This window comes from Hevea brasiliensis, chromosome 14 (genome assembly GCF_030052815.1).
Source record: "Hevea brasiliensis isolate MT/VB/25A 57/8 chromosome 14, ASM3005281v1, whole genome shotgun sequence".
In the NCBI taxonomy this organism is placed as follows: Eukaryota; Viridiplantae; Streptophyta; class Magnoliopsida; order Malpighiales; family Euphorbiaceae; genus Hevea; species Hevea brasiliensis.
This window is the reverse complement of record NC_079506.1, coordinates 18,326,674-18,351,185: the sequence shown is the minus strand read 5'-3', so window position 1 is coordinate 18,351,185 and position 24,512 is coordinate 18,326,674. Positions and strand designations below refer to the sequence as shown.

General features: G+C 33.4%; 1 protein-coding gene across 1 annotated transcript in view; it reads right to left on the bottom strand.

Annotated features, from left to right (window-relative positions):
• LOC110638674 (probable LRR receptor-like serine/threonine-protein kinase At1g53440) overlaps positions 1–22,095 on the bottom strand; it is a 41,295-nt gene extending 19,200 nt beyond the window's left edge. Inside the window, exons 1-6 of the mRNA XM_058134904.1 lie at positions 21,938–22,095; positions 20,287–20,416; positions 13,256–13,324; positions 12,876–12,947; positions 12,713–12,784; positions 12,560–12,631 (exon numbers count right to left, since the gene is read on the bottom strand). Coding sequence (XP_057990887.1) covers positions 12,560–12,631; positions 12,713–12,784; positions 12,876–12,947; positions 13,256–13,324; positions 20,287–20,416; positions 21,938–22,034 — 512 coding nt within the window. The 5' untranslated portion in view covers positions 22,035–22,095. The remainder of the gene's footprint in view (positions 1–12,559; positions 12,632–12,712; positions 12,785–12,875; positions 12,948–13,255; positions 13,325–20,286; positions 20,417–21,937) is intronic.
• Between the last annotated feature and the right edge of the window lie 2,417 nt (positions 22,096–24,512).

Genomic DNA, 24,512 nt, shown 5'->3' with positions numbered 1-24,512 from the left:
GTATTTGTAACGCCTTCACCATAGGTAGTCCGTACATTTTACTGTTTCAATAACCAATGTCTGTTCGAACAGTTAGAATGTCTGGAACTACACCTAAACTATAGTGAGGAGGCATAAATTGAAGAAATAAATGTTAAGAAAATATAGAAAAAATTTAGAGAAAAATAAATTAAAATTTAGAGAATTTATAAATTTGTACGAAAATAATAAAAATGACCCGATATGCATTATGAATGGCATTTTGGTCATTTCACCCCCAAAGGTGAATTTTGACCTAAATGTCAAAATAAAATTTAGAGAATAAAATAATTAACACAAATTAAAATTTATGAATGTAATTAGGAAATGAGAAGAGAAAGAAGAGGAAAAGAAAAGAAAAGAAAAGAAAAGAAAAGAAAAGAAAAGAAAAAGGTTTATGAAAATTTAAAACAAATTAAATACACATAAATATATATATAATATAAGAGACAAAACTCACCAAACCAAGTCATCTTCTCCATCTTTTCTCTCTCTCTTGCCGTCCACCCTAGTCCTCTCTCCCACCATTTTTGTTCAAGCTTCAAGCTTAAATCTCCCCTTCTCCACACACCAAAACCCATTGTCCCCTTCATTAAAAATCCTCCCCACACCCTAAGGAAGCTATAGATACCCATAAAGAGGAGAAAAGTTAAAGTTTAGGGAGCTTGAAGTTGGGTCACCACAAATGTTAGTGCTTTAAACTTTTAATCTCTTATTTAAGCATGAATATCATGCTAAATCAAGTGAAAATTTCATGAAATTGAAAAGAAAATTTGAGGAAAGAATTCTTGAATTTTTGGCAGCCATGGAACCTTAAGGTTTGGTGATTTTAATTGATGAAAATGGGTTCCATGAGAATGTTTAATAAGTTTATATGTTTGGGAGTTTGATTGTGTAGTGTTTGTGCAAATTGAAACTTTGAACCTAGGGTTTGTGTACATGATTTGGGGATTTTGTGACATTTTTGAAATTAACCTAATTAAGTTGTGAATGATGCTTATAGAAGTGCCATGTATGCTTATTTGGAGTTTGGAAGAAGGAGGAGATTGAAATTGGGAGTGCTTTTGCTTACAGGTTGTGTTATTATTGAATCCAGTAGTTTTTTATTGCCATATCTTCGTTTGCGTTGCCCCAATTGGTATAAGGCTAATTGTAGGTATTTTGGGACATCCAAACCTTCATTTTTCAAGAAGAAACCCTGCCCAAATTCTATCAAAATCATGACCAATTCTCAGCCCAAACCCGAATGACCAAACACTGAAACCCAGAAAAATGACCAAATGAACAGTACGTGTTCATTTGGTCATAACTTTTTCTATACTGGTCCAAATGACCTAAAATTTACATCAATGGAAAGCATAGACATAGGGCTACACTTTTCATGAAGACCACTTGGCCCAGTTTTGCCTTTAACCAAGTCAAATTGTTAGCACAAACTTGAGTCACTAAAACTGCCAACCCAGAAATTGACCAAAATAGTGTTCCTTTGGTATGCTTGACCAGTTTTGGAAAAAATGCCATAACTTGGTCTCCAAAGTTGCAAATTGAGTGAAACTAGTGCCAAAAGTTTTATAAGACATAGCTCAACAATTTTTATGTTTTGACCAAGCTCCAAAACCCATTGCATCCTAGGGAAAAATTAGCCAAAGTTAGGAATTGAAATCTGGAAAATGTTAAGTTGAACCCAGAATGCCATTTGATACCCGTGTGTTCATTTGGCCATAACTCCCACTAGGAAATTCCATTTGAGATGTGCCAATATGATATGGAAACATGATACTTAGGGCTACAACATTGATTTAGACACCTTTGTCAAATTCTAAGTGTAAAGACCCTAAAAAGAGGGTCAAACATACTGCCCTGAAGTTTGACTATTGCCTTTATAGGATTAAGAGTCCAAGTCAATACATTGACTATAACTCACTATACCAAGCTTGAAAATTATGAAATTGTACCTAGGAGTCCCTAAGACATAGAGAAACATATCTGGTGAAGGAATCTAAGTCTAAAAATGATCATAAAATGATCAAATGACTGGTCAAAGTTTATTGACTAGGAATTGTCAATTCTGGATAGCTTAGAGGCAAAGGGACCAGTTATGGTATTTTAACTATAACTTGAGTTCTATAACCCCGAATTGAGTGATTCAAAACTGAAATTCAAGTTTAAATATAGAGGAGCAATTGTTATGAAGGAAGAGTAACCAAATAGACATCCTAACCTAGCCAAATTTCGAGATAAAGATAATACATCAAAATGAACCTAAAGAAAGGTTCATAGAAAAAATGCTATACATGGTAATTAAAATACTCATAAGGCTAATTAAATATTAAAAATGATATGAATATGTAAATTGAGACTAATGTCCTATTAATATGAAATTAATGGTACCACTGAATAGTACCAAAAAATAGTGACAGTGAATAGTACTAAAATAATTAAAATCATGTTTAATTGCCTATAGTATACCTAGACTTATTTATTTAGTTTGAATAAATTGATATACCAATTAGGGACTACAGATAACAGTACTGCCTACCGAGAAAATCATAAACTGATAATATATGTCTGATATGATTGTTCTATAGGCTATATGCCTACTTACTGGCCATTGTGCCTACTTTATTTCTGGCTTTACAAGCTTGACAGCGGGTCTCCTGCCCGACAGCTGGCCTCGTGCCTGACAGATGTATACAGGGTTGACATATAGCAGTCTAACTTGTATACTCTTGCGTATCCAGCTCTTATAGTCTGTTATAGGTTTCTTGGGCATTGATAATGATTAACTAATGCTGAATATACAATAAGTAAACAGAAAAGATCCCAATAATTTTTATTATTTCCAAAGTGCAATAAAAATGTAAAAGACCCAGAAATTATGAATTACAATTATTATTTCAATTGTTAAATTATTTTTGTTATAAAATATGTACCACTAAGCGTTATGCTTAGAGCGTTGGTTTTCCATCGCGTAGGTACTGGAGATCAGTCCCAGCAGCCGCAGCAGCAGTAGTGGTGCTCACACAGAGACCGATCAGATCTGCTAGTGTTTACTGGTTACCTCTACAGTTGTATTTCTTTTTGGTGGGGCCTATGTATGTCTAGATTTTCTACTTTTTGTTCATTGTACCTAAAAACATGATGTATTCCTTTTTGAGATTTGTAATGTAAACTTGTAATTTATTATCTATGAATTTCTATATGAATGCAATAGATGATATTTTTGAGATCTCATAAATAATTGTGAATGAATTGATAAAAGAGAATATGATATGGAAATGTGTGAAATGATTATGAACATGTTAACAGGTGATTAGTGGAACCCGCCAGATGCTAATAAAACAGAGGAGGCTCTGTCCGGGTCGCCACAAAAATAAGTTATAGAAAAAAAAATGTCTACACATGGATTACTACTTTTAAATGATATTAAAGGTTTACAATAGATATGATAAAACAAGATAGGGTGCTTCGGCACCGAATATGGCACTTCTTACTTGGCTATACTATAGACGGGTAAGGGGCGTCACAGTATTGCAACAGTTGCACTGCACCCCAGAGTAGCAGTTAGAGTGTGCTCTGTCACTACTACAGGAGGATGCTTATAGATGGTGGGTGACAGTGTCGAGAGTGGTACAGCCTGTACAGATCACATGGGGGTTCTTTCTGGCTGAATTCAAAAAGAAATACATCAATCATGTGTACTTGGAGGCCAGAAGGAGAGAATTCCTGGCATTGAGATAGAGATAGCTTACAGTCTCTGAATATGAGCGGGAATTCATGAGACTTAGCAGATATGCATTGAAGTTGTTGCCCACAGAAACTGATAAGTGTCGAAGGTTTGAGGACGGACTGAATGACAACATCAGGCTAATAGTGACATCTCACCACTTCACAGATTTCTCTTTGTTGGTAGCATCAGCCCTTGATGTGGAGAGAGTCAGAAATGAAGAGCAGTCCAGGAAGGATAGGCAACACAAGAGGGGTTCTGGGTCTGGTCAGTCAGGTTCAGCAGACACAGGTAGTAAGAGGCCCAAGGAGTCTCAGGGTTAGACTCAAGGTCAGGGCAAGAAGCAGAAGTCTCAGTTTGCTCCAAGGAGAGGAGGAGGACAGTCTGGTGCATCAGTGGCTAGTTCACCTGGTGCAACTACACAGGGATCATCCCACTACCTGCTTGTGTATATTGTGGCTGACCCCACAGAAGAGAGTGCAGATTGTTGACTGGCGAGTGTTTCAGATGTGAGTCTACAGATCACTTCCTGAAGGATTGTCCATAGAGGAACACTAGTGTTTCCACTGCTCCACCTCAGATGGAGAGGTCTGCCCCAGCAGCACAGAGGGGTAGGAGACCTGCGAGGCCTGATACAGCTGGTACATCACAGAGGCCTACTGTAGAGACAGTGCAGAAGCAGGAGACTAGAGTAGCACCTCGTGCTTATGCTATGAGAGCTCTAGATAAGCCAGAGCCAGCTGATGTCATTAGAGGTACATTTTCCCTTTATGCTCTGCTAGTATGTGCATTGATCGATTCAGGTTCCACACATTCATATGTGTGTATCACACTGCTAGTTGATAGAGGGGTACAGATAAAGGAGTTAGAGGAGGACATACAAGTCACAAACCCTTTAGGCCATAGTGTCATGGTAAAAAAGGTCTGCAAGGGTTGTCCTCTGAGGATACAGGGTTATGAGTTTCCAGCTGACTTGATTAAACTACCATTCCATGAGTTCGATGTGATATTGCGTATGGATTGGTTATCACGTCATCAGGCGATGGTAGATTGTTGGCTAAAGAGGATGTCACTACAGACAGCAGAAAGGGATGAGATTACAGTTGTGGGTGAAGGAACGGGTTGTCTTTCTGCTATCATATTAGCCACAACAGCCAGAAGAATGATAAGAAAGGGGTGTGAGGCTTTCTTAGCACATTTAGTTGACACCAGGAAGACTAGCCAAAGCATACAGGAGATCCCCACAGTATGTGAATCTCCGGATGTGTTTCTGGAAGAGTTGCCTGGTTTACCACCTGATAGAGAAATGAAGTATGCCATAGAGGTTATACCGGGTACTGTACTAATGTCCATTGCTCTAGATAGGATGGCACCTACTGAACAGAGAGAGTTGAAAGTTTAGTTATAGGAGCTACTAGATAAGGGTTTCATACGCCCTAGTGTGTCACCCTGGGGAGCACCAGTGCTATTTGTGAAGAATAAGGATGGTACCCTTCGGCTATGTATAGACTACCGGCAGCTGAATAAGGTAACTGTGAAAAACAAATACCCTTTACCTAGAGTAGATGACCTGTTTGATCAGTTGAGGGGAGCTAGAGTATTCTTCAAGATAGATATCAAATTTGGCTATCACTAGTTGAGAGTGAAGGAGACAGATATTCCAAAAACTGCTTTCAGGACCCAGTATGGACATTATGAGTTTCTAGTGATGCCATTTGGGCTAACAAATGCACCAGTGGCTTTTATGAACCTAATGAACCGCATCTTTCATCCCTACTTGGATCGGTTAGTTGTAGTCTTTATAGATGATATCTTAGTGTATTTTAGGAACCGAGAAGAGCATGATGAACACCTGAGAGTAGTACTACAGACACTGCGGGAAAAGCAGTTGTATGCCAAGTTGTCCAAGTGTGACTTCTAGTTGGATGAGATATCTTTTCTTGGACACATTATGTCAACAGATGAGATCAGGATAGATCCAAAGAAGATTGAAGCAATAGTTGAATGGAAGCCTCCCAAAAATGTAACAGAGGTCAGAAGCTTTTGGGGTTAGCTGGATACTATAGGAGATTTGTGAAGGGATTTTCCCTTATAGCAGCCCACTGACTAAGTTACTGCATAAGAATGCAAGTTTGACTGGAATGATAAATGTCAAACCAGCTTTGAGAAGTTAAAGGCTATGCTTATAGAAGCTCCAGTGTTGACACAGCCAGAGTCAGGGAAAGACTATGTGATCTTTAATGATACCTCTCACAATGGGCTTGGATGTGTTCTGATGCAAGAAGGGAAAGTAATTGCCTATGCTTCTAGACAGCTAAGGCCACATGAAAAGAACTACCCAACTCATGATCTGGAATTGGCGGCAATAATATTTGCATTGAAGATATGGAAGCTTTACCTATATGGTGAGAAATGCTACATCTATACGGATCACAAGAGTCTGAAGCATTTGCCAACCCAGAAGGAACACACTCTGAGACAGAGGAGATGGATTGAATTCCTTAAGGATTATGACTGCGTGATCGACTATCATCCTGGGAAGGCAAATGTAGTGGCTGACGCACTGAGCAGGAAGTCCATGATGGCTTTGAGAGCATTGAATGCTCGGTTGTCTTTAGCATAGGATGGGGAAATTTTTGCTGAGTTGGTTGTAAAGCCAAACATGCTACAACAAGTATAAGAAGCACAGTTAAGGGATGAAAAGTTGCTAACTGTTATGGGCAGAACTCAAGAGGGGAAAGAGACTGACTATGAGTTGAAATGAGATGAATGCTTATATTATAAAGACAGAATATGTGTACCAAGAGATGAGGAATTGAAGAAGAATATCCTGAAAGAGGCACACAGTAGCTTCTATGCTATGCACCCAGGAAGTACCAAGATGTACCAAGACTTGAAAAAACATTATTGGTGGCCTAAAATGAAGAAAGAGATTGGTGATTTTGTGACTGGATGTTTGACATGCCTGCAGGTTAAGGTTAAGCATCAGGTTCCATCAGGGTTGTTGCAACCTATATCTGTACCATAGTGGAAATGGGACCGCATCACCATGAATTTTGTCACTAGGCTACCATTGACACAGAGGAAGCATGATACTATATGGGTGATTGTGGATAGATTGACCAAGTCAGCTCACTTCCTACCAGTTAGAACTGACTACTCATTGGAGATATTAGCAGAGATTTATATAGATGAGATAGTCTGGCTACATGGAGTACCAATATCTATCATATCTGACCGAGGCTTGAGATTTACTTCGAGGTTTTGGAAGAGGCTACAGGAGTCTTTAGGCACTCAACTGCACTTCAGTACGACTTTTCATCTACAGATGGATGGACAGTCAGAAAGGGTGATTTAGGTAACCCTTAAAACTTAATGAATTACCATAATTATTAAAGGAATGATAATAATAACCTAATACAAATGACATGAATTACATGATATGATAGGTATTGGAGGATATGTTGAGAAGCTGCATCATTGATTTTGAAGGAAGTTGGGAGAAGTATCTTCCTTTAATAGAGTTTGCTTACAACAACAGCTACCAAGCCAGCATAAAAATGGCTTCATATGAAGCATTGTATGGGAGGAGATGCAGGACTCCCTTATGCTAGACAGAAATGGGTGAAGAAAAGGTAGTGGGCCCAGATTTGGTGAGACAGACTAAGAAAAATGTGAAACTTATCAAAGACAATTTGAAAGTCGCCTTAGATAGACAGAAGTCACATACCGACCTGAGGAGAAAGGATATAGAGTATGAGGTTGGTGATAAGGTGTTTCTCAAGGTATCACCTTGGAAGAAAGTGCTGAGATTTGGTAAGAAGGGTAAGTTAAGCCCTAGGTTTATTAGTCCATACGATGTCATTGAGCGTGTGGGTCCAGTAGCCTACAGGCTAGCTTTACCACCTGAGCTGGACAAGATTCATAATGTGTTCCATGTGTCAATGCTCAGGAGATACAGATCAGATCCTTCACATGTCATTTCAGCAGAGGAGATAATTGTGCAACCTGATTTGACATATGAAGAAGAACCAATCAGAATCTTAGCACAGGAAGTGAAAGAACTCAGAAACAAGAGGATCCCATTAGTAAAAATCTTGTGGAGACACCACAACACAGAAGAAGCGACATGGGAGAGCGAGGAGACGATGAGGCAGCAGTTCCCTCAGCTCTTCAAATCAGGTAAATTTTAAGGACGAAATTTCTATTAGAGGGGAAGAATTGTAACGCCCTCACCATAGGTAGTCCGTATATTTTACTGTTCCGACAACTAATGTCTGTTTGTACAGCCAGAATGTCTGGAACTACACTTAAACTATAGTGAGAATGCATAAATTAAAGAAATAAATGTTCAAAAAATATAGAAAAAATTTTTAGAAAATAAAATATAATTTAGAGAATTTATTAATTGGTATAAAATAATAAAAATAACCCGATATGCACTATGAAGGGTATTTTGGTCATTTCACCCCCAGAGGTGAATTTTGACATAAATGTCAAATTAAAAATTGGAAATAAAATAATTAACATAAATTAAATTTATGAATTTGAATTTGAAAAATGAGAAGAGAAAGAAGAGGAAAAGAAAAGAAAAGAAAAGAAATGAAATGAAATAGACTTATGAAATTTAAAAGTAATAAAGTACAATAATTATAGAATATATATAAGACACAAGATGACAAAAGCCTCCAACTCACCTTCTTCTTCCTCTTCTTTCTCCTTTGTGCCGCCCACTTTGGTCTTCTCTCCACCATTTTTTTCAAGCTTCAAGCTTGAATATTCCTTCATCTACCAATCAAAACCTTTAGCACCCTTCACAAAAAATACTCCTCACTCCATAAGGAAGCCATAGATACCCATAAAAAGCAAGAAAGTTTAGGTTTGGGAAGCTTAAGTGAGGTTAGTGTCATAATCCATCTTTCCTTCTTCATTAAACATGAAAGGCATGTTTAGCTAGGAATAAATTTCATGAAATAAAAAAGTAAACCTTGAGGGAAGAATCTTTGTTTTTTTTGGCAGCCCTAGGGGAGACATGAAATTGATGGTTTTCGTTGGTTTAAATTAGGTTAGGGAAGTGAACTAATAAGATATTATATATTGGAATTGGTTTGCATCTAAATTTCATGAGATTGAAATTTGTGAGTTAGGGTTTGACCTAACTTTGGTACTTTTGTATTATATCTTGCAATTGGGATTGTTTGAGATGTGTTGATGATATATAGAAGTGCTATGAATGTCAAATTGAATTAAGGGAGTTGGAGGAAATTGACATTGGGAGTGTTTGATTTTCTGCAGGTTGGGACTCAATGAGTCCAGTTCATTTTTTGAACCATAACTGAAAATATGGGACTCCAATTGGTATGAGACCAATTGGAGGTGAAATTAGACTCAAAATAGCCCATTTTTCATGGGGACACCATGCCCAAATTTTATCAAAATCATGACTAATTATCTGCCCAAACCCGAATGACCAAACACTGAAACCCAAAAAATGACCAAATGAACAATACATGTTCATTTGGTCATAACTCTTTCTATAATAGTCCAAATGACCTAAACTTTACATCAATGGAAAGCTTAGACATAGGGCTACAGTTTTCATGAGGACCACTTGAACCAGGTTCGCCTTTAACCAAGTCAAATTGTTAGCATAAGTTGGGTCACTAAAACTGCCAACCCAGAAATTGACCAAAATATTGTTCATTTGGTATGCTTGACCAGTTTTGGAAAAATGCCATAACTTGGTCTCCAAAGTTGCAAATTGAGTGAAACTAGTGCCAAAAGTTTTATAAGACATAGCTTAACAATTTTTATGTTTTGACCAAGCTCCAAAACCCATTGCATCCTAGGGAAAATATTAGTCAAAGTTAGGAATTGAAATTTGGAAAATGTTAAGTTGAACCCAAAATGCCATTTGATACCCGTGTGTTCATTTGGCCATAACTCCCACTAGGAAATTCCATTTGAGATGTGCCAATATGATCTAGAAATATGATACTTAGGGCTACAACATTGATTTAGACACCTTTGCTAAATTCTAAGTGTAAGGACCCTAAAAAGAGGGTCAAACATACTGCCCTGAAGTTTGACTATTGCCTTTATAGTATTAAGAGTCCAGGTCAATACATTGACCATAACTCACTTTACCAAGCTTGAAAATTTATGAAATTGTACCTGGGAGTCCCTAAGACATAGAGGAACAAATCTTATGAAGGAACCTAAGTCTAAAATGACCATAAAATGATCAAATGACTGGTCAAAGTTTATTGACCAGGAATTGCCAATTTTGGACAGCTTAGAGGCAAATGGACCAGTTATGGTATTTTGACCATAACTTGAGTTCTATAATCCTAAATTGAGTGATTCAAAAGCTGAAATTCAAGTTTAAACATAGAGGAACAACTTCCATGAAGGAAGTGTGGCCAAACAGTGGCTGCAAACTGATCAAATAGATAGGTAAAGATGAGACACAAAAACTGAAACTAAAGAAAGGTCCATGCGATAAATTATCTTATGGTAGGGAATTTAACCCTAACAAGCTATTGAACACTAAACCATGTTAAAGAGGTATGTGGGACCTATTATCCCACTATAAAGTGATCGGAACATTCAAAAAAATATGTAATAATGTGTAATTGCCTATAGTATACCTAGACTTATTGATTTAGTTTGGATCAATTAATATACCAATTAGGGACTACAGATAGCAGTAATGCCTACCGAGAAAATCATGAACTGATAATATATGTCTGGTATGATTGTTCTACAGGCTATATGCCTACTTATTGGCCATTGTGCCAAACTTTATTCTGGCTTTACAAGCCTGACAGCGGGCCTCGTGCCTGACAGCTGGTCTCATGCCTGACAGATGTATATTGGATAGACATATGGCTGTCTAATTAGTATACTCCCGTGTATCCACCTTTGATAATTTGTTATAGGTTTCTTGGGCACTGATAATGATTAATTAATACTGAATATACAATAAGTAAACAGAAAAGATCCCAATAATTTCTATTATTTCCAAAGTGCAATAAAAATGTAAAAGACTCAGAAATTATGAATTGCAATTATTATTTCAATTGTTAAATTATTGTTATTATAAATTATGCACCACTAAGAGTTATGCTTAGCGCATTGGTTTTCCATCGCGTAGGTACTGGAGATCAGTCCTAGCAGCCGCAGCAGTAGCAGTAGTAGTGCTCATATAGAGACCGATCAGATCTGCCAGAGATCTGCTAGTGTTTACTAGTCACCTCTACAGTTGTATTTCTTTTTGACAGGGCCCATGTATGTCTAGATTTTATACTTTTTGTTCATTGTACATAAACACATGATGTATTCCATTTTGAGATTGTAATGTAAACTTGTAATTTATTATCTATGAATTTCTATATGAATACAATAGATGATATTTTTGAGATCTCATAAATAATTGTGAATGAAATGATAAAAGAGAATATGATATGGAAATGTGTGAAATGGATATAAACATATAAATAGGTGATTAGTGGAACCCGCTAGATGCTAATAAAACAGGGGAGGCTCTATCCGGGTTTTCACAGAAATAAGTTATAAAAAAAAAATTCTACACATAGAATACATGTTTTAAATGATATTAAAAGTTTACAGTGGACATGATAAGATAAGATAGGGTGCTTCGACACTGAATGTGGCACTTCTTGCTCAGCTATACAGTAGACGGGTAAGGGGCGTTACATAAACTCTCGGAGTCGAACGCTCATTCCTGTTCAAATATTTTTTTTTCAAGTTGCAGGAGGTGTAAGTTTATTTTTGGGTCTAACTTGCATTTTTATCCGCAGGTTGTGGTACTTTTTAATTAATAGTTTTTATAGTTTTTATTAGTTTATCTATTTGTTTAATTATTAGAACTCTATTGGATACCATTTTATATATGTATTATATTAATTAATGGAAATTAAGTGGTTTGTGCATGATGGATAAAAGGGCTGAGCTGGGCTTTTTTAATTTTGTTTTTCTAATAGTTATCGGGTTGAGTTTGGCCAAATAAATTTATAGTATTTATATTATTTTATTTCCTTTTTGTGCGTGTTGGGCCCTGACTTTGGGTGTGGTTATGGGTTAGTGAACAGTAAAGCTTACTACAGTCTTCGGGGTTTTTAAGCTGACCCAATACCTAGTGCCGATCCGGCCCATAGAATCGGGTGGTGGCAAGCAATCAGTCTTATTGCAATCGACTAAATCAATTGCTAAATCGGTTGTTAAATTAATTAGCAACTGATTTTAATGGATTAGTAATTGATCTAATTAGTTACTAATTTTTTTTAGTGATATATTTTAATAATGTTTTTATAAATTACATAAAAGGTAAACTGAATTAAAAAAAATGAACTTACAAAATTATATACTAATTTTTTGAACTGAACATATATATTAAAAAAAAAAAAAAAACACAAAACAGGCAGTTCAGAGTCTGTTTGATATTTGATGGAATAAAAATTAAGACTCAATTAAAACTTAAGATGAAAGTTTCAAGGAGTAAGCTGAACTTTAAAAGGAGAAGATATAATATTTGAACATATGAAAATAGAAGTTAATTCTTAATTAGAGTTTTTTTTTTTTTCATTTTGGTTGCAGGAAAAGTTTTATGATTTTTATGTTTATTAATTAACGATTTTAAATTTTAATATATTTTCTAAAACCTACTATTAATTATTTTGAAATTATAATTTTAAATATTATGTAAATATATTTTTATTGATATTCGATTTTCTTGGTACTAAAAAATTGCTTTCATGAAATATAATCAAGAAGTATGAGTAATGATTTTACATGGTCCTGAGATTGGAGAGATTGCCCAATGCCCGAGGAATTGGACCTGATAATGAATTGAAACCCAAGTGCCTGAAAAATACGTAATTAATTAAAATAATCATAAAATTTTCTACCCTAATATGTATTTTTTATTATTCTCATGACACTTACAACCCTTCGAGAGATGACAAATTTCCCAAAGATGAAGGGATAGAGCCTGTTAGATAGTTATGGTTCAAATCCCTGAGATAAGAAAACAATGCAGAACTTATTTAGCATAAAATTTGCATTGAGAAGGCCATAATAAAACAAATCAAAGCATGGCAAAACTTACAGTTGTTTCAAAGATGGCAGTTTCCCTAGATTATCTGGGATGGATCCAGTCAACTTATTCCATGAAAAATCTCTGATCATTATAGTCATTGAATTCATTTATCATTCACTATGTTTAGAAATTTAGAAAATAAAGAGGAAAACAAATTAAGAAAACAATAGACAAATAAAAGGAAATGAAGAAAAATAGAAGCAAACTAAAATAAATTAGAAAGACAAATAAGCACAACTTTTTTAATATTTATTGTTATTTTTTATATTTCAACTTATCCAAAAAATAAATACAATGTAGTATTTTATATAAATAAACACCAAGATTTCCAAATTTGTAAGATAAGAATTTAGTGTAAATCATACAAATTTTATTATAGGAAGACATACATGTATTTCAAAGCCGACAGATCCTCCCAGTTGCCTTGTAGGTCGAACTTCCTCGTGTAACGCATAGATCTAATCATTACAGTCAATGATTTAATTTGTCATTAGCTATATGATTCGAAATATAAAAAAATAAATAAACAGAAACAGAAAATAAGAAAACAAAAATTTATTTCTAAATGCCTTGAAGGATTAGGCTTTATGATATATTGGTAATAAAATATTAAATTAAACTCAATTCAGTCGAGATTTCGATTAAAAATTTTTAAATTCATATTCGGTTCTTGTAAAAAGGACACTGGTTCTGAACTTGCATAAACACGCCCTTATTTTTTTCTTTCTTTTTAATTTAAAAAAGTTTATTCATATTCATAAAACTCAAATTAAGCCTTTATCTCAAAAATTTGAGGTCGGCTATATGGATTCGCTTTCTCCACTCTAAACGATTTTGGGTTAAATCCTCAGAAATTTGTAATGCTTCTAAGAAGTCATCTTGTACTACTTTCCTTCAAGTCAATTTAGGTCTACCCCTTTTTTTCTTTCTATCCTCTAACCTAATGTGCTCTACTTGTCTAACTGGAGCCTCCGTATGTCTACGCTTCACATGACCGAACCACCTCAATCTCCCTTCTCTCAACTTATCCTCAATTGGTACCACTCCTACCTTTTCTCTAATACTCTCATTACGGACTTTATTCATATTCATAGTTTGGTTTTAATATTTTTATTTTGAAACGATTTAATTATTCAAATTGAAAATAATAAAAAAAAGCCCCTTTTCATCTAAACTCTTTAAAAGATATATCTGAAAAAAGAGTTTCTAAAATTTCTCTCCAAAATTTAACAATCATTCATAAATCGATTGCCAAATTTAATGCAAATTAAAAAAGCTTGACAATTTAGCAACTGATTTTGATTGACAATAATTTGTGAATCAATTGTTAATTAAAAAATAAAAAAAAAAATGAGCTTTTAAAAATTTGATGGAAATTTTTTCTCTATAATTTAGCAACTGATTATATTAGTCTATTTTGCAATGGATTTGTAAATCAGTTGCTTACAATCGGTTGCTAATTGTATATTCAAATATTTTTATAATGTCAACTAGCATAGAATTTTAGATAGAGAAGGGAAAATGATTGGGACAAAATTGAAGAAACTAAGTTCAGGGGCTTAATTGAAAAGTATTTGGACCTCTTTAAATAAAAGTCTTAGGCGGCACCAAAATGTAATTTTGCACAAATAAACGTGAAGTTATGAATGGCCCCCTTAGCTTTTTCTTCTCTCTGCCTCCCCCCACGCAGTCTCTCTCCTCCAGATTTCTCCCCCTTTCAGCTTTCCCTTTCCAGCCACACCCATAATCACCCATTATCCTCAATGCACTTCCTCTTCCCCGGCGAGCCTCCCAGACAAGGGCTAAGAAACCCGCCAGAGAACATTGAAATCTTGCGAAACGTGGTAAGTGGACCCTTGGAGCTGCTAGGATAAACCAGTCGTTCGAGCCATCATCCATCCACGCCACCACTCCCATTCGATGCATCTCGATGTGGGACATCTTTTTCGACTAGCCTTATCACCAACAGTCTCTGAAATCATGTAGATCGAAGGGAGAAGAAAAACAGCCTTTGCGAATTTTTGGCTAGATCTTGGCCAAACTAGGAATCCCCAAAACGATCCACTACCATCAATAGATTTCTCATATCAAGAGCTTCAATTTAAGATCAACTGGGATGATTTCTGTCTCCAAAAAAGTCAGAGTCACCCACAAACGTGAGCGAGAGTAACTCTACCTATGAAAGATAAGTTAGAAGTATTCCACCTTAAAATTTTTCGTCTTGCTCCATCTAAGATGTACCTGTATGTTTTCTTATTCATAAGTTTAACAAGGGCATACCCAAATAGTGGTCCAGGTCTAACGAATCCACGCACCATCCCTAACTCACCACAAATATCATTCCTCTCTTGCAGAGGACTATTGATCAAGAAAAAAACTTGAGTTTTCCCCAAACTCACTTGCTAACCTGAGCAATTATAGAACTCTTTCAGGACGCAATTATATAATTCGCTTACTCTTTGATGCTTTTACAAAGAGTTATAAGTCTTTTGTGAAAAACAAATGAGTAAGCAAAGGCCCTCCCTTATGCAATCACTCGGCTTCCAATGTCCCTTCTAAACTACTCTCTCATTGCCTTGTGCTAACCACTCTATAATCTAAACAAAAAGATAAGGAGAAAGTGACTCACACTGCCAAAGAGCTGTCTCCAACTAAAAAACCTTAGAGCACCTCCATTCTATAACAGCTACATCGAGCTCATGGAAATACAATCAAAATTACTTGAGAAAGCTCCAAAGTGATACATGCATCAATGACAGCTTAAAAAAGGAAATTCCATCTCACTTGGTCATAAACTTTTTCTAAGTAATTTAATAACCATGAACCCCCTTTTTATTCCTTTATTCCTTTTCATTGAGTGAGCCACTTTTTAGGTAATAACTATTTTGTCTGTTATATTCCTTCCCAAAACAAAACTAGCCTAGATAGGACCAACTATGATAGGCAGAATTTTCTTTAACCTGTTTGTAAGAACTTTGGTTATTACCTTATACATGCACTACCATGCACAATTTAATTGGATGCATCTGAGCAAGATTTTTTGGAGCATCTACCTTCGAATAGTGTTTTGTTCATCTCCTCCTCCATTAACCCCCATTACAAACTCTTCAGACCTCTTCCACCACCTAGGTCTTATTACATTCCACTGGTGTTGGTAAAATCCCACAAGTAAAATGTCATGTCCCAGTGCCTTCTAGGACTTCATCTCAAACAAAGTAGTCTTAACTTCTCTTGAGAATATTGTTGATAATATAAACCATCTATTCAGAAGGGATCATTGGAAACTTACCCCTAATAAGGAAGATAGAACCATTAGAAAACTCTTCAGTAAAAAGAACTGAAAATTTTCATTGCCATTTCCAGAAGCACTTCTAAATCATTAATCTACTCCCCAATATTCGACTTCTGCATCTCAATCTTATTTCTTTTCAGTCAGATTATCGTTTTCATGAGAAAGAAAGAACTATTCTGATCACCAAATTAATCCAATCTACCCTTGACTTCTAAAACAAAACAATTTCCTCTTGAATACAAATGGCATTTAGTTCTGCCAGCAAATCGCTCTTGATACCTATTAGGTTCTTTGAAGAATACAATTTTAATACTCTCTATACCCACCCCCCTCGACCTTAGCAAAAAGACCATGCTCCTTATACCCACCCCCCTCGACCTTAGCAAAAAGACCATGCTCCTTCTTAAACATGTTCCCATAGACATCCATATCCCATCTCTTCAAAATTTTCAGCAAACTGATGCATAAATATGCCCTCACTCTTCAAATTTTCTTGCATAAAACTGTTAAACTCAAGATATGTTAACCACATTATTTGAAACCTTAATGGATTAGTTGAGTTTCTTTTCCATGAACATTTTGAAAACATAATAGAAGAGGCATGTGATCCAAATTACCTTTTGGTAAATGAAAGACAGTTACTTCAGGAAATTTTAATCTCCACGTCGAGTCGTACGAAGCTCTACCCAAACCCTCACGAAGTGCCAGTCAAGCTCAAAGTAGAATCTCTACATTGATCCATATTACTTAGCCTTATTTAGTTGATTCCACTATTGAAACCACCTTGTGTTATGTTCATGTAAGGTTGTTTCCATTTGCATAACCTTATTTCTATTGAGTGGGCTCAAAGTATTCTCCATGAAATCACCAAGACTTGCCAGATAGGACTTCCCATTTAATTATCCTTACTTATATATTTGGTTTTGCAACCCACATGAGCCCTTAATGTTTTTCTTATTCACGTTACCTCCTTCTTTCTGCATGCGAGACCTAGATTCTCGTAGGTTTCCTTCACTTGCATGCATAACTTCCTTTTCGGATTACACCACATTAACAGTAAATCCCTCCTCATCATTATTAATACCTTGATTTTCAGGCAAAATATTGAATCTAGAGCCCTGTTTGAGTACAACAACATCTCTTCTTAGTGGGTTCTTTTAGCAGTGGCTGGAAGCCACCATCCGTGGCCTAAAGTTCTTCTTTGCCACACCATCTTCATGAGCTCGGTTAAGAGCTATCATCTTCTACATATTGTCCCTCATCTTATATGGAAACAGGTCCCCTCTATGCCTATACCGACCACAATCAAAGTATATTTTCAGCAAACCTTCATATTCAACCATTTGTTCTTGCCCATTTAAACTAAATTTTGTAAGATTTTGCCTGTAATTTTAATAATTAAATGGGCCAAAATCAATTGCTTTAATGTGACTTGATATTAATTGATATTTACTTTAATTAAAATAAATCCTAATTGTATAAGGATATTTAATAGACGTATCAAATTATTCACACACACATATATATATAAACCGGTTGTCTCTCTACCCATAAGGTTACACACTCTCTTTCATAAAGTCAGAGATATTAGAGTCATCACAAGAAAGGCCTTTTTCATAAAGTCAGAGATATTATAGTCATCACAAGAAAGGTTTCTATCACTAAAATTTTGTATATGAATTAAGAACGGTCAAGAGAGAGAAATTAGTTTATTGAATCGAAGGATTTCTCGATTACTGATATGGCTTAATCAAACTTCGCATCAGATACGTTTTTTAAATTTGTGAGAATTTAATTTATTTAAGATCCATTGTTAGAGTAATAGTTAAATCTTATGTTTATAGTTTATTATGATGTATTAAGAAATTTTACAAATTTTGCTAATAGCAGTTCATTCAGATTAACCAACACAACAATCCATGTTAACTTGCCCCTTAGAGCATCACTCGTTAGGCAATCCACCTTCACCATACTCCTAACAACATCTCCCACTACTCTAAGAACCTATTTGTTATACAAATATAAAGTAAGCCCTGGCAACCGAATCCAAGCCACCACTAAATTGATAGACTTCTCAAACGCATTGAACTCTAGTTACCAGGGTTGAACCAAAAAATAACTACCCAAAGGCGTCCATGGACCATCAAGTAAGACTCTACAGAACTCCTCCTCAGTCAAGAATTTAACTAGGTAGTAATTGTTCCCTAACTCCCAACTATTTCATGCCATTAGGGTTCCAAATAGATTGCAAGCGAGAGCTCAGAGCCTTGACGTCCCGCCATTTTAATATTTTTATATTTTTCCTTTCTTTTAATAAATTGATTGTTAATTTATTATGCTGTTTTTGTAATTATTCACATTAAAGTTTAATAATTAAGGTTATATATATAAATATACACTATTACTTAATTATTTATTTTAATTAATAAATTAAAATTTGAATATTTATTAATAATTAATAAGTATGAATATTAGTCCTACTCAAGTATGAATAAGTATGAATATTGAACTAAGGGATGTAAGAGTCCTTTAGAAATAAATGAGGTAGTAAAAGTAAACCTTTTAAGGTGAGTATAAACTGCACTTGAAATTCTTCAACCAATGGTCTCTTTGTGCATACAATCTCTTGCACCAAGAAAATTATTTTATACATGTGTGCATGTGTGTGTGTGCGTATGCACAACAACACAAATGTGTTGCATTTATTAATTGTGATATGTGATAAATTATGGATGACCCACTAATTCCAAAATGAAAAAGGAAATGAAAGAATGAAATAACAAGTATGCAAATGAGCTTAATGTTACATAAAGTTATAGGATATCAAGGCAAGGCAATCTGTGTCTCCGTCATTCAATATATTATGTGTCGTATAAGAGGAAGTTCTAACGAGCTCCTATAGAATGCTAGGCACATTGAAATAATGGAATGAAATGTTTGAGGAAATCATTGGTGAGATGGCTACCATTTATGAATTGTTTGAATTTGTGTAAACCATGAGTATGCTGCATTTCATGTACTTGAAAATTTCTTTAAATATTATTTTTGCCTCTTTCTTAGTTTCACTACTCATTGAGTTTATATACTCACACCACTACTTCTGTCTACCTCTTCAATGCGAAGAGTATAGAAGATTAGGTCAACAGATTTTGGATAAATAAACTCTAAGATTTGATGTGACACTTTTTAAATATTCTTATATTGTATTCTTTTAATGGAGCTTCTTTGAAACATGTGTGATTTTGATCATCTTTTTGTACTGTCCTTGCTACTATTGATTTTGTATTAATGAGCTACTTTTTATGTTTTGCCCATTTTATTGGTACTATGACTATCGTATGATATACTATGCATAGAGCACTTATTTACCTTGATTCTACTCATAAAAAGGAATGTATAATTAAGCACGCTTATGAAACATGAATGCCCAGTTTAGAAAGTTTATGAATATGTGATAGATGTGAAATCTGGTTGGTAAATATGTGGGTCCATGGAAAATTTTTATGATAAATGGATCATAGTATCAAATATGTTGTCACATACATATATATATATATATATATATATATATATATATATATATATATATATATATATATATATATATATATAAGGTATGAGTAAAACGGGTTAAGGTTTAGGTTTGTTATAGGTTCGGTAGCCTTCAGTCTACACAAACTCGTATTTAAGTCGTTGTAATGATTACCCAAAATAAATATAAATATTTGATATAATAATTATTAAATTTATTTTCAAAGATTAAGTTTATAATAATTATATTTTAATATATTATTTTTTTAATTTGATGCACGTGTAATGCACATATTTCAATAACTAAATTACTTATAATAATTAGATTATGCAATATATAATTTTAATGAAATATTATTTAATGAAAGATATGATAATTTCTAATTTTTCTTTAAAAATAATTTTTAAATACTAAAAATAATTTTAGATTAATGAATATTTATTTATAATAAAATTAATTAAATTAATATTTATGTATATAAAACAATTATAAATTATTTAATACACGTATAATATATATTTTAAAAATTAGTATAATCTAATAAACACCAAGTGCTATGTAATACTCTATATAGAAGCTTTGAAAGAGTAACCTACAACGCCGTGACGTGGCAAACGGTGTTATTCTTATAGGTACAATCGCAATTCACGTCTACGCCGGCACTCCAAAGATTCCTATCGTTGCAATAATTGCCAGATTCGCCGAAGAAGTCTAAGAGAAAAGCCTCTGCAGAATCAACAATTATAAAATTTAAATATATTAGTTTAAAAATTTTATCATTTAAAATTCACACCTATTTAAATAAAATCCAAATTTTTTTTAATAATAAAAAAGAAAAATTATTTCATATTAAATGATTATTTTCAAATTTATTTTATTTTCACTTAAAATGTTTGTAAGTTTTTTAAGTAAATGTCTATACATATTTCAAAAGAAAATATATAAAATCTAAAATTAATCTTTTATATTTAAGTCTTAATTTTTTTTTTTTTACAATGAAGTCCTAAATATTTTTAAAATCACTTACTCTGCCAACCATATCAATGATATATTTCATTCATAATGGCATATAGTATTCTAATTTTTCATTTCACTCTTAAACTATTTTTAAAAAAATTATACTTTTTTCATTTTGCTTCTTTTCTGATTTAAAAATCCCCTTTCTTCTATAATTTTCAAAACAAAGTGCATTAAATTAAATTATATAGAAAATTAAGGATTTTCAATCAAAGAATAACAACAAAAAAAAATAACAGATAAACAACAAATAAATATATTTTAACGTCTTTAAGGTTTTTTTAATATTGATTAGCAGCCGATTTAGCAACTAATTATAAATTGATTGCTAAATAGCAATCGATTTTAGCAACTAATTATAAATCAGTTATTAATAGCAATCGATTATTGACTTGGTTGCCAAATTTTTAAAATTTGACTATTTTATTGAAAAAAAAAAACAACAAATAGGTTACAAAATTGATTGTTAGTAACAACCGATTTCAGTTGGTTGCTATAATTAGTTGCAAAATTGATTATTTTTTGTAGTGAGATTATTTTAGATTTATTAGTTTAAATAAAAAAATAGTTATATAATGAATTTAAATTGTTGTTTTGTTGGATTATTTTAAAAACTTGATGAATTTTAATTTGTAAGTTTGAGTAATATATCGCACATGATATAAGTTGTCCAACTTAAAACTCAAGTAAAATCTCAGGAAAAAAAATTATAAATTTAGGAAAACTCTTATTTAAATCCAGTTCATTATATATTTAAAATATAAATATGTGAGACTTGTGTATTTAATAAGTTGGTCATACTATATATTTTGTATCTTAAATTTATGATGAATCAGAGTTAGACAAAAAAATTCATAATTCTAAAGATTATGAGTTACTATTTGAGCAAAGAAAATTTCAAGGCAAAAATCTTAATCAGTGGTTATTGATGTGAAGTTTCTTTATCTCTTTATATGATTTTTGGTGGACAATTAATGTTTTACCTCTTTTACCCCTATGCAAATTAGCGAGGAAAAACAGTTGGAAAAAAAAAAGAAAGATCTATAATTTTGTTTTTTCAAATTAAGCTTGGAATGAGAAGAAACTATCTTTATCTTTGGGTAATAAAAAAAAAAAATTGACTAATGAGCACGATTATTTGGTGAGTGATGAGCTATATACATTTCATATGAAGCACCAGAAATATATTAGAACAAAATGATCTATATGCATATCTCAGATGATTTATACCTTCTTCTTTAGGCAAAGCTGGTTGATGAACTCCAGAGCCCAGTTCAAAGAGTAGAAGCAGAAGGAGGGTGAGGAAAGGAACAAGCTTAGTAGCCATTTTTGTAGCTTATGCTGCTGAGCAATTTTTTTTTTATCTGCAGACTACACACACAAAGCTACAAAAGTTTGGAGGTTGATACATAGGAGAAAAGAGAAAATAAATGAATAAATAACCCACTAGGAAAAGCCACTTTATTCTCTCTCTTTCTTGTTTCAACTTTATATCTTAGGAGCCACAGATATCACAACGTGTGTTTGCTCCGTCATGGATGCTTTATGCTTATGAGTTATCACCATTCAAGCTTCTGTTTTCTTTCTTTTCTTCCTTAATTTTAATAAAAATGTTTACTTTAACTACATTTTTATGTGTTTTCAGGAAAAAAAAAACTAAATTTTTATGTAAATATATAATTAATAAATTAAAATTATTTAAATATCATATTTCATGTGTTTCATAACTTATAATTTTAATATAAAATACTTAAATAATTTTAATTATATAAATAATGTATTTATATGAAAATATATATATAATTATTATTTACATGTAGCATTATTCTTATTTTATTTATATTATTTTAAATTGTGAAAAACAAAATTTATTAATTTTAATTTTTTTTCCTTTTCTAATATTCGCAAAAAAGAAGCTATTCGCATGTAAGCAATTTTCTTTTTCTCTATCAATCAACCATCATGCATGTTGAACGTTATTAATTGAAATTATTCTAGTCAATAAATTTTATTTACTTTTCATTACTTTTATTTTTTATTGAAATTATTATGTTATTATATAATACAATATTATTTTATAATTAAAAAATAATACTTATAATAACCTGTACACTGTGGTTTGATGAACGGTGCTTAGCTCATTTCTCTTGATCTTTCTCTTCTTTTTTGTCTCCAATACCTATTATCTCTTCTTTCGTTCCCTTGCCCTTTCCTCTTGGAGTCAATTCAAGGCATATCCAATGCCACTGCTCCAGATCTCACACATCTTAGCCATCTAGGATATCCCCCTTGATCAATATCCAATGGCATGCATGCAAATGGGCTTAATGTTATAAAAAGTTATGAGATGTTGGAAAAAGACAATTTTGTATCTCTGGCATCTACTATGTTATGTGATGAATGAAAGAAAGTTCTTATCAAACACATTGGCAAAGTGAAATAACATGTTAGGAGGGAATCATGGTAACATGACTATCATATTTAAATTATTTGTAGTGTCTAAACTCATGTATATATTGCATTTCATGCGCATGAAGGTTTATTTTATTTCACTTTTTTGTAGTTTCTCTACCCATTGAGTTTATAGACTCACTCTCCTATTTCTATCCACCCTTTACGAGGACTAAGAGATGCAGTTATCAAATTTGGTAGGTTTTATATCATACTTCTTTGCTATATATGATATATTATATTTCGTTGGAGCTCCTTTTTATGACATGTATAATTTTAGCAATCTTTTTTGTTCTTTGCTTGCTGATGTTATTCGGGTATTAATGTACTCTTTTGAGGGTTGTTCCATTTTGTAGATGTTTATGTTATGAATGTTCCACGTTTTACCTTGATTTCACTTAAAAATGAAATGCATGATGCTAATTAACTATATTTGCCTATGATCGATAGCATAAAAGTTATGGCTGTTATGTTATTTTATGTTTATGTGAAACATACTTACGGTAATCCATGGTGATCTTAAGCCTACCTGTTTCCTGGCAGATACGGTCCTATATCTGGTTTATTACAGTAAGTGTGCTATCCTCTTTTTGATTGGTCCAAATTTCTTTTCTTTTTTTTTTGAATAAAAATTTCATTTTGATCCTTGGAATTTTCAAGGTTCTTCACTTGCCCCAAACCCTTTTCAATTGAATCCGTATACATTTTAAATTAATTTTCTTAATCTCTAATTTGATTTTTTTTAACCATGAAAATATTATTAAAAATTAAATAATTTCAATCAATTATAAATAAATATTTTAAGACTAAAATTTTTGAATATTTAAAATCTAAAAAATTTCTAAATACATATTAAATTTATAATTTTAACCCATTTTGGAAATTTGAAACTAAAACACTCTTCATGTTCTTCATCACACGGCCTGGTCGTGTGGCTTTGGGTGGTACGGCCTGGCGGTATACTTACTATTGATGTAATTGAATCAGGATTTTCTCCACTGAATGGGACAGAAGCAGGCCTTGTGAATGGTCTTTAGGGGTGGCCACGGTCCGGTTTTGAATCGGAACCGAACCGGTTCCGGTTCGATCAAAACCGGTCAAAACCGAAACCGACTTTGAACCGAACAGAAATCGTCCTTCTGCGGTTTGGTTCAGGTTCATATTTTTTAAGAACCGTGAACCGGCGGTTCCAAACCGGATTGAACCTACGATTTCGAACCGGATTAAACTGGCGATTTAAATATAAAAAAATTCAATAAATATGTTACCTCACTCCTAATTCATTTATATATATTATTAATTATCTACACAATTATTCTCTGCATTTTCTTCAATTCTTAATATTTTTTCAATT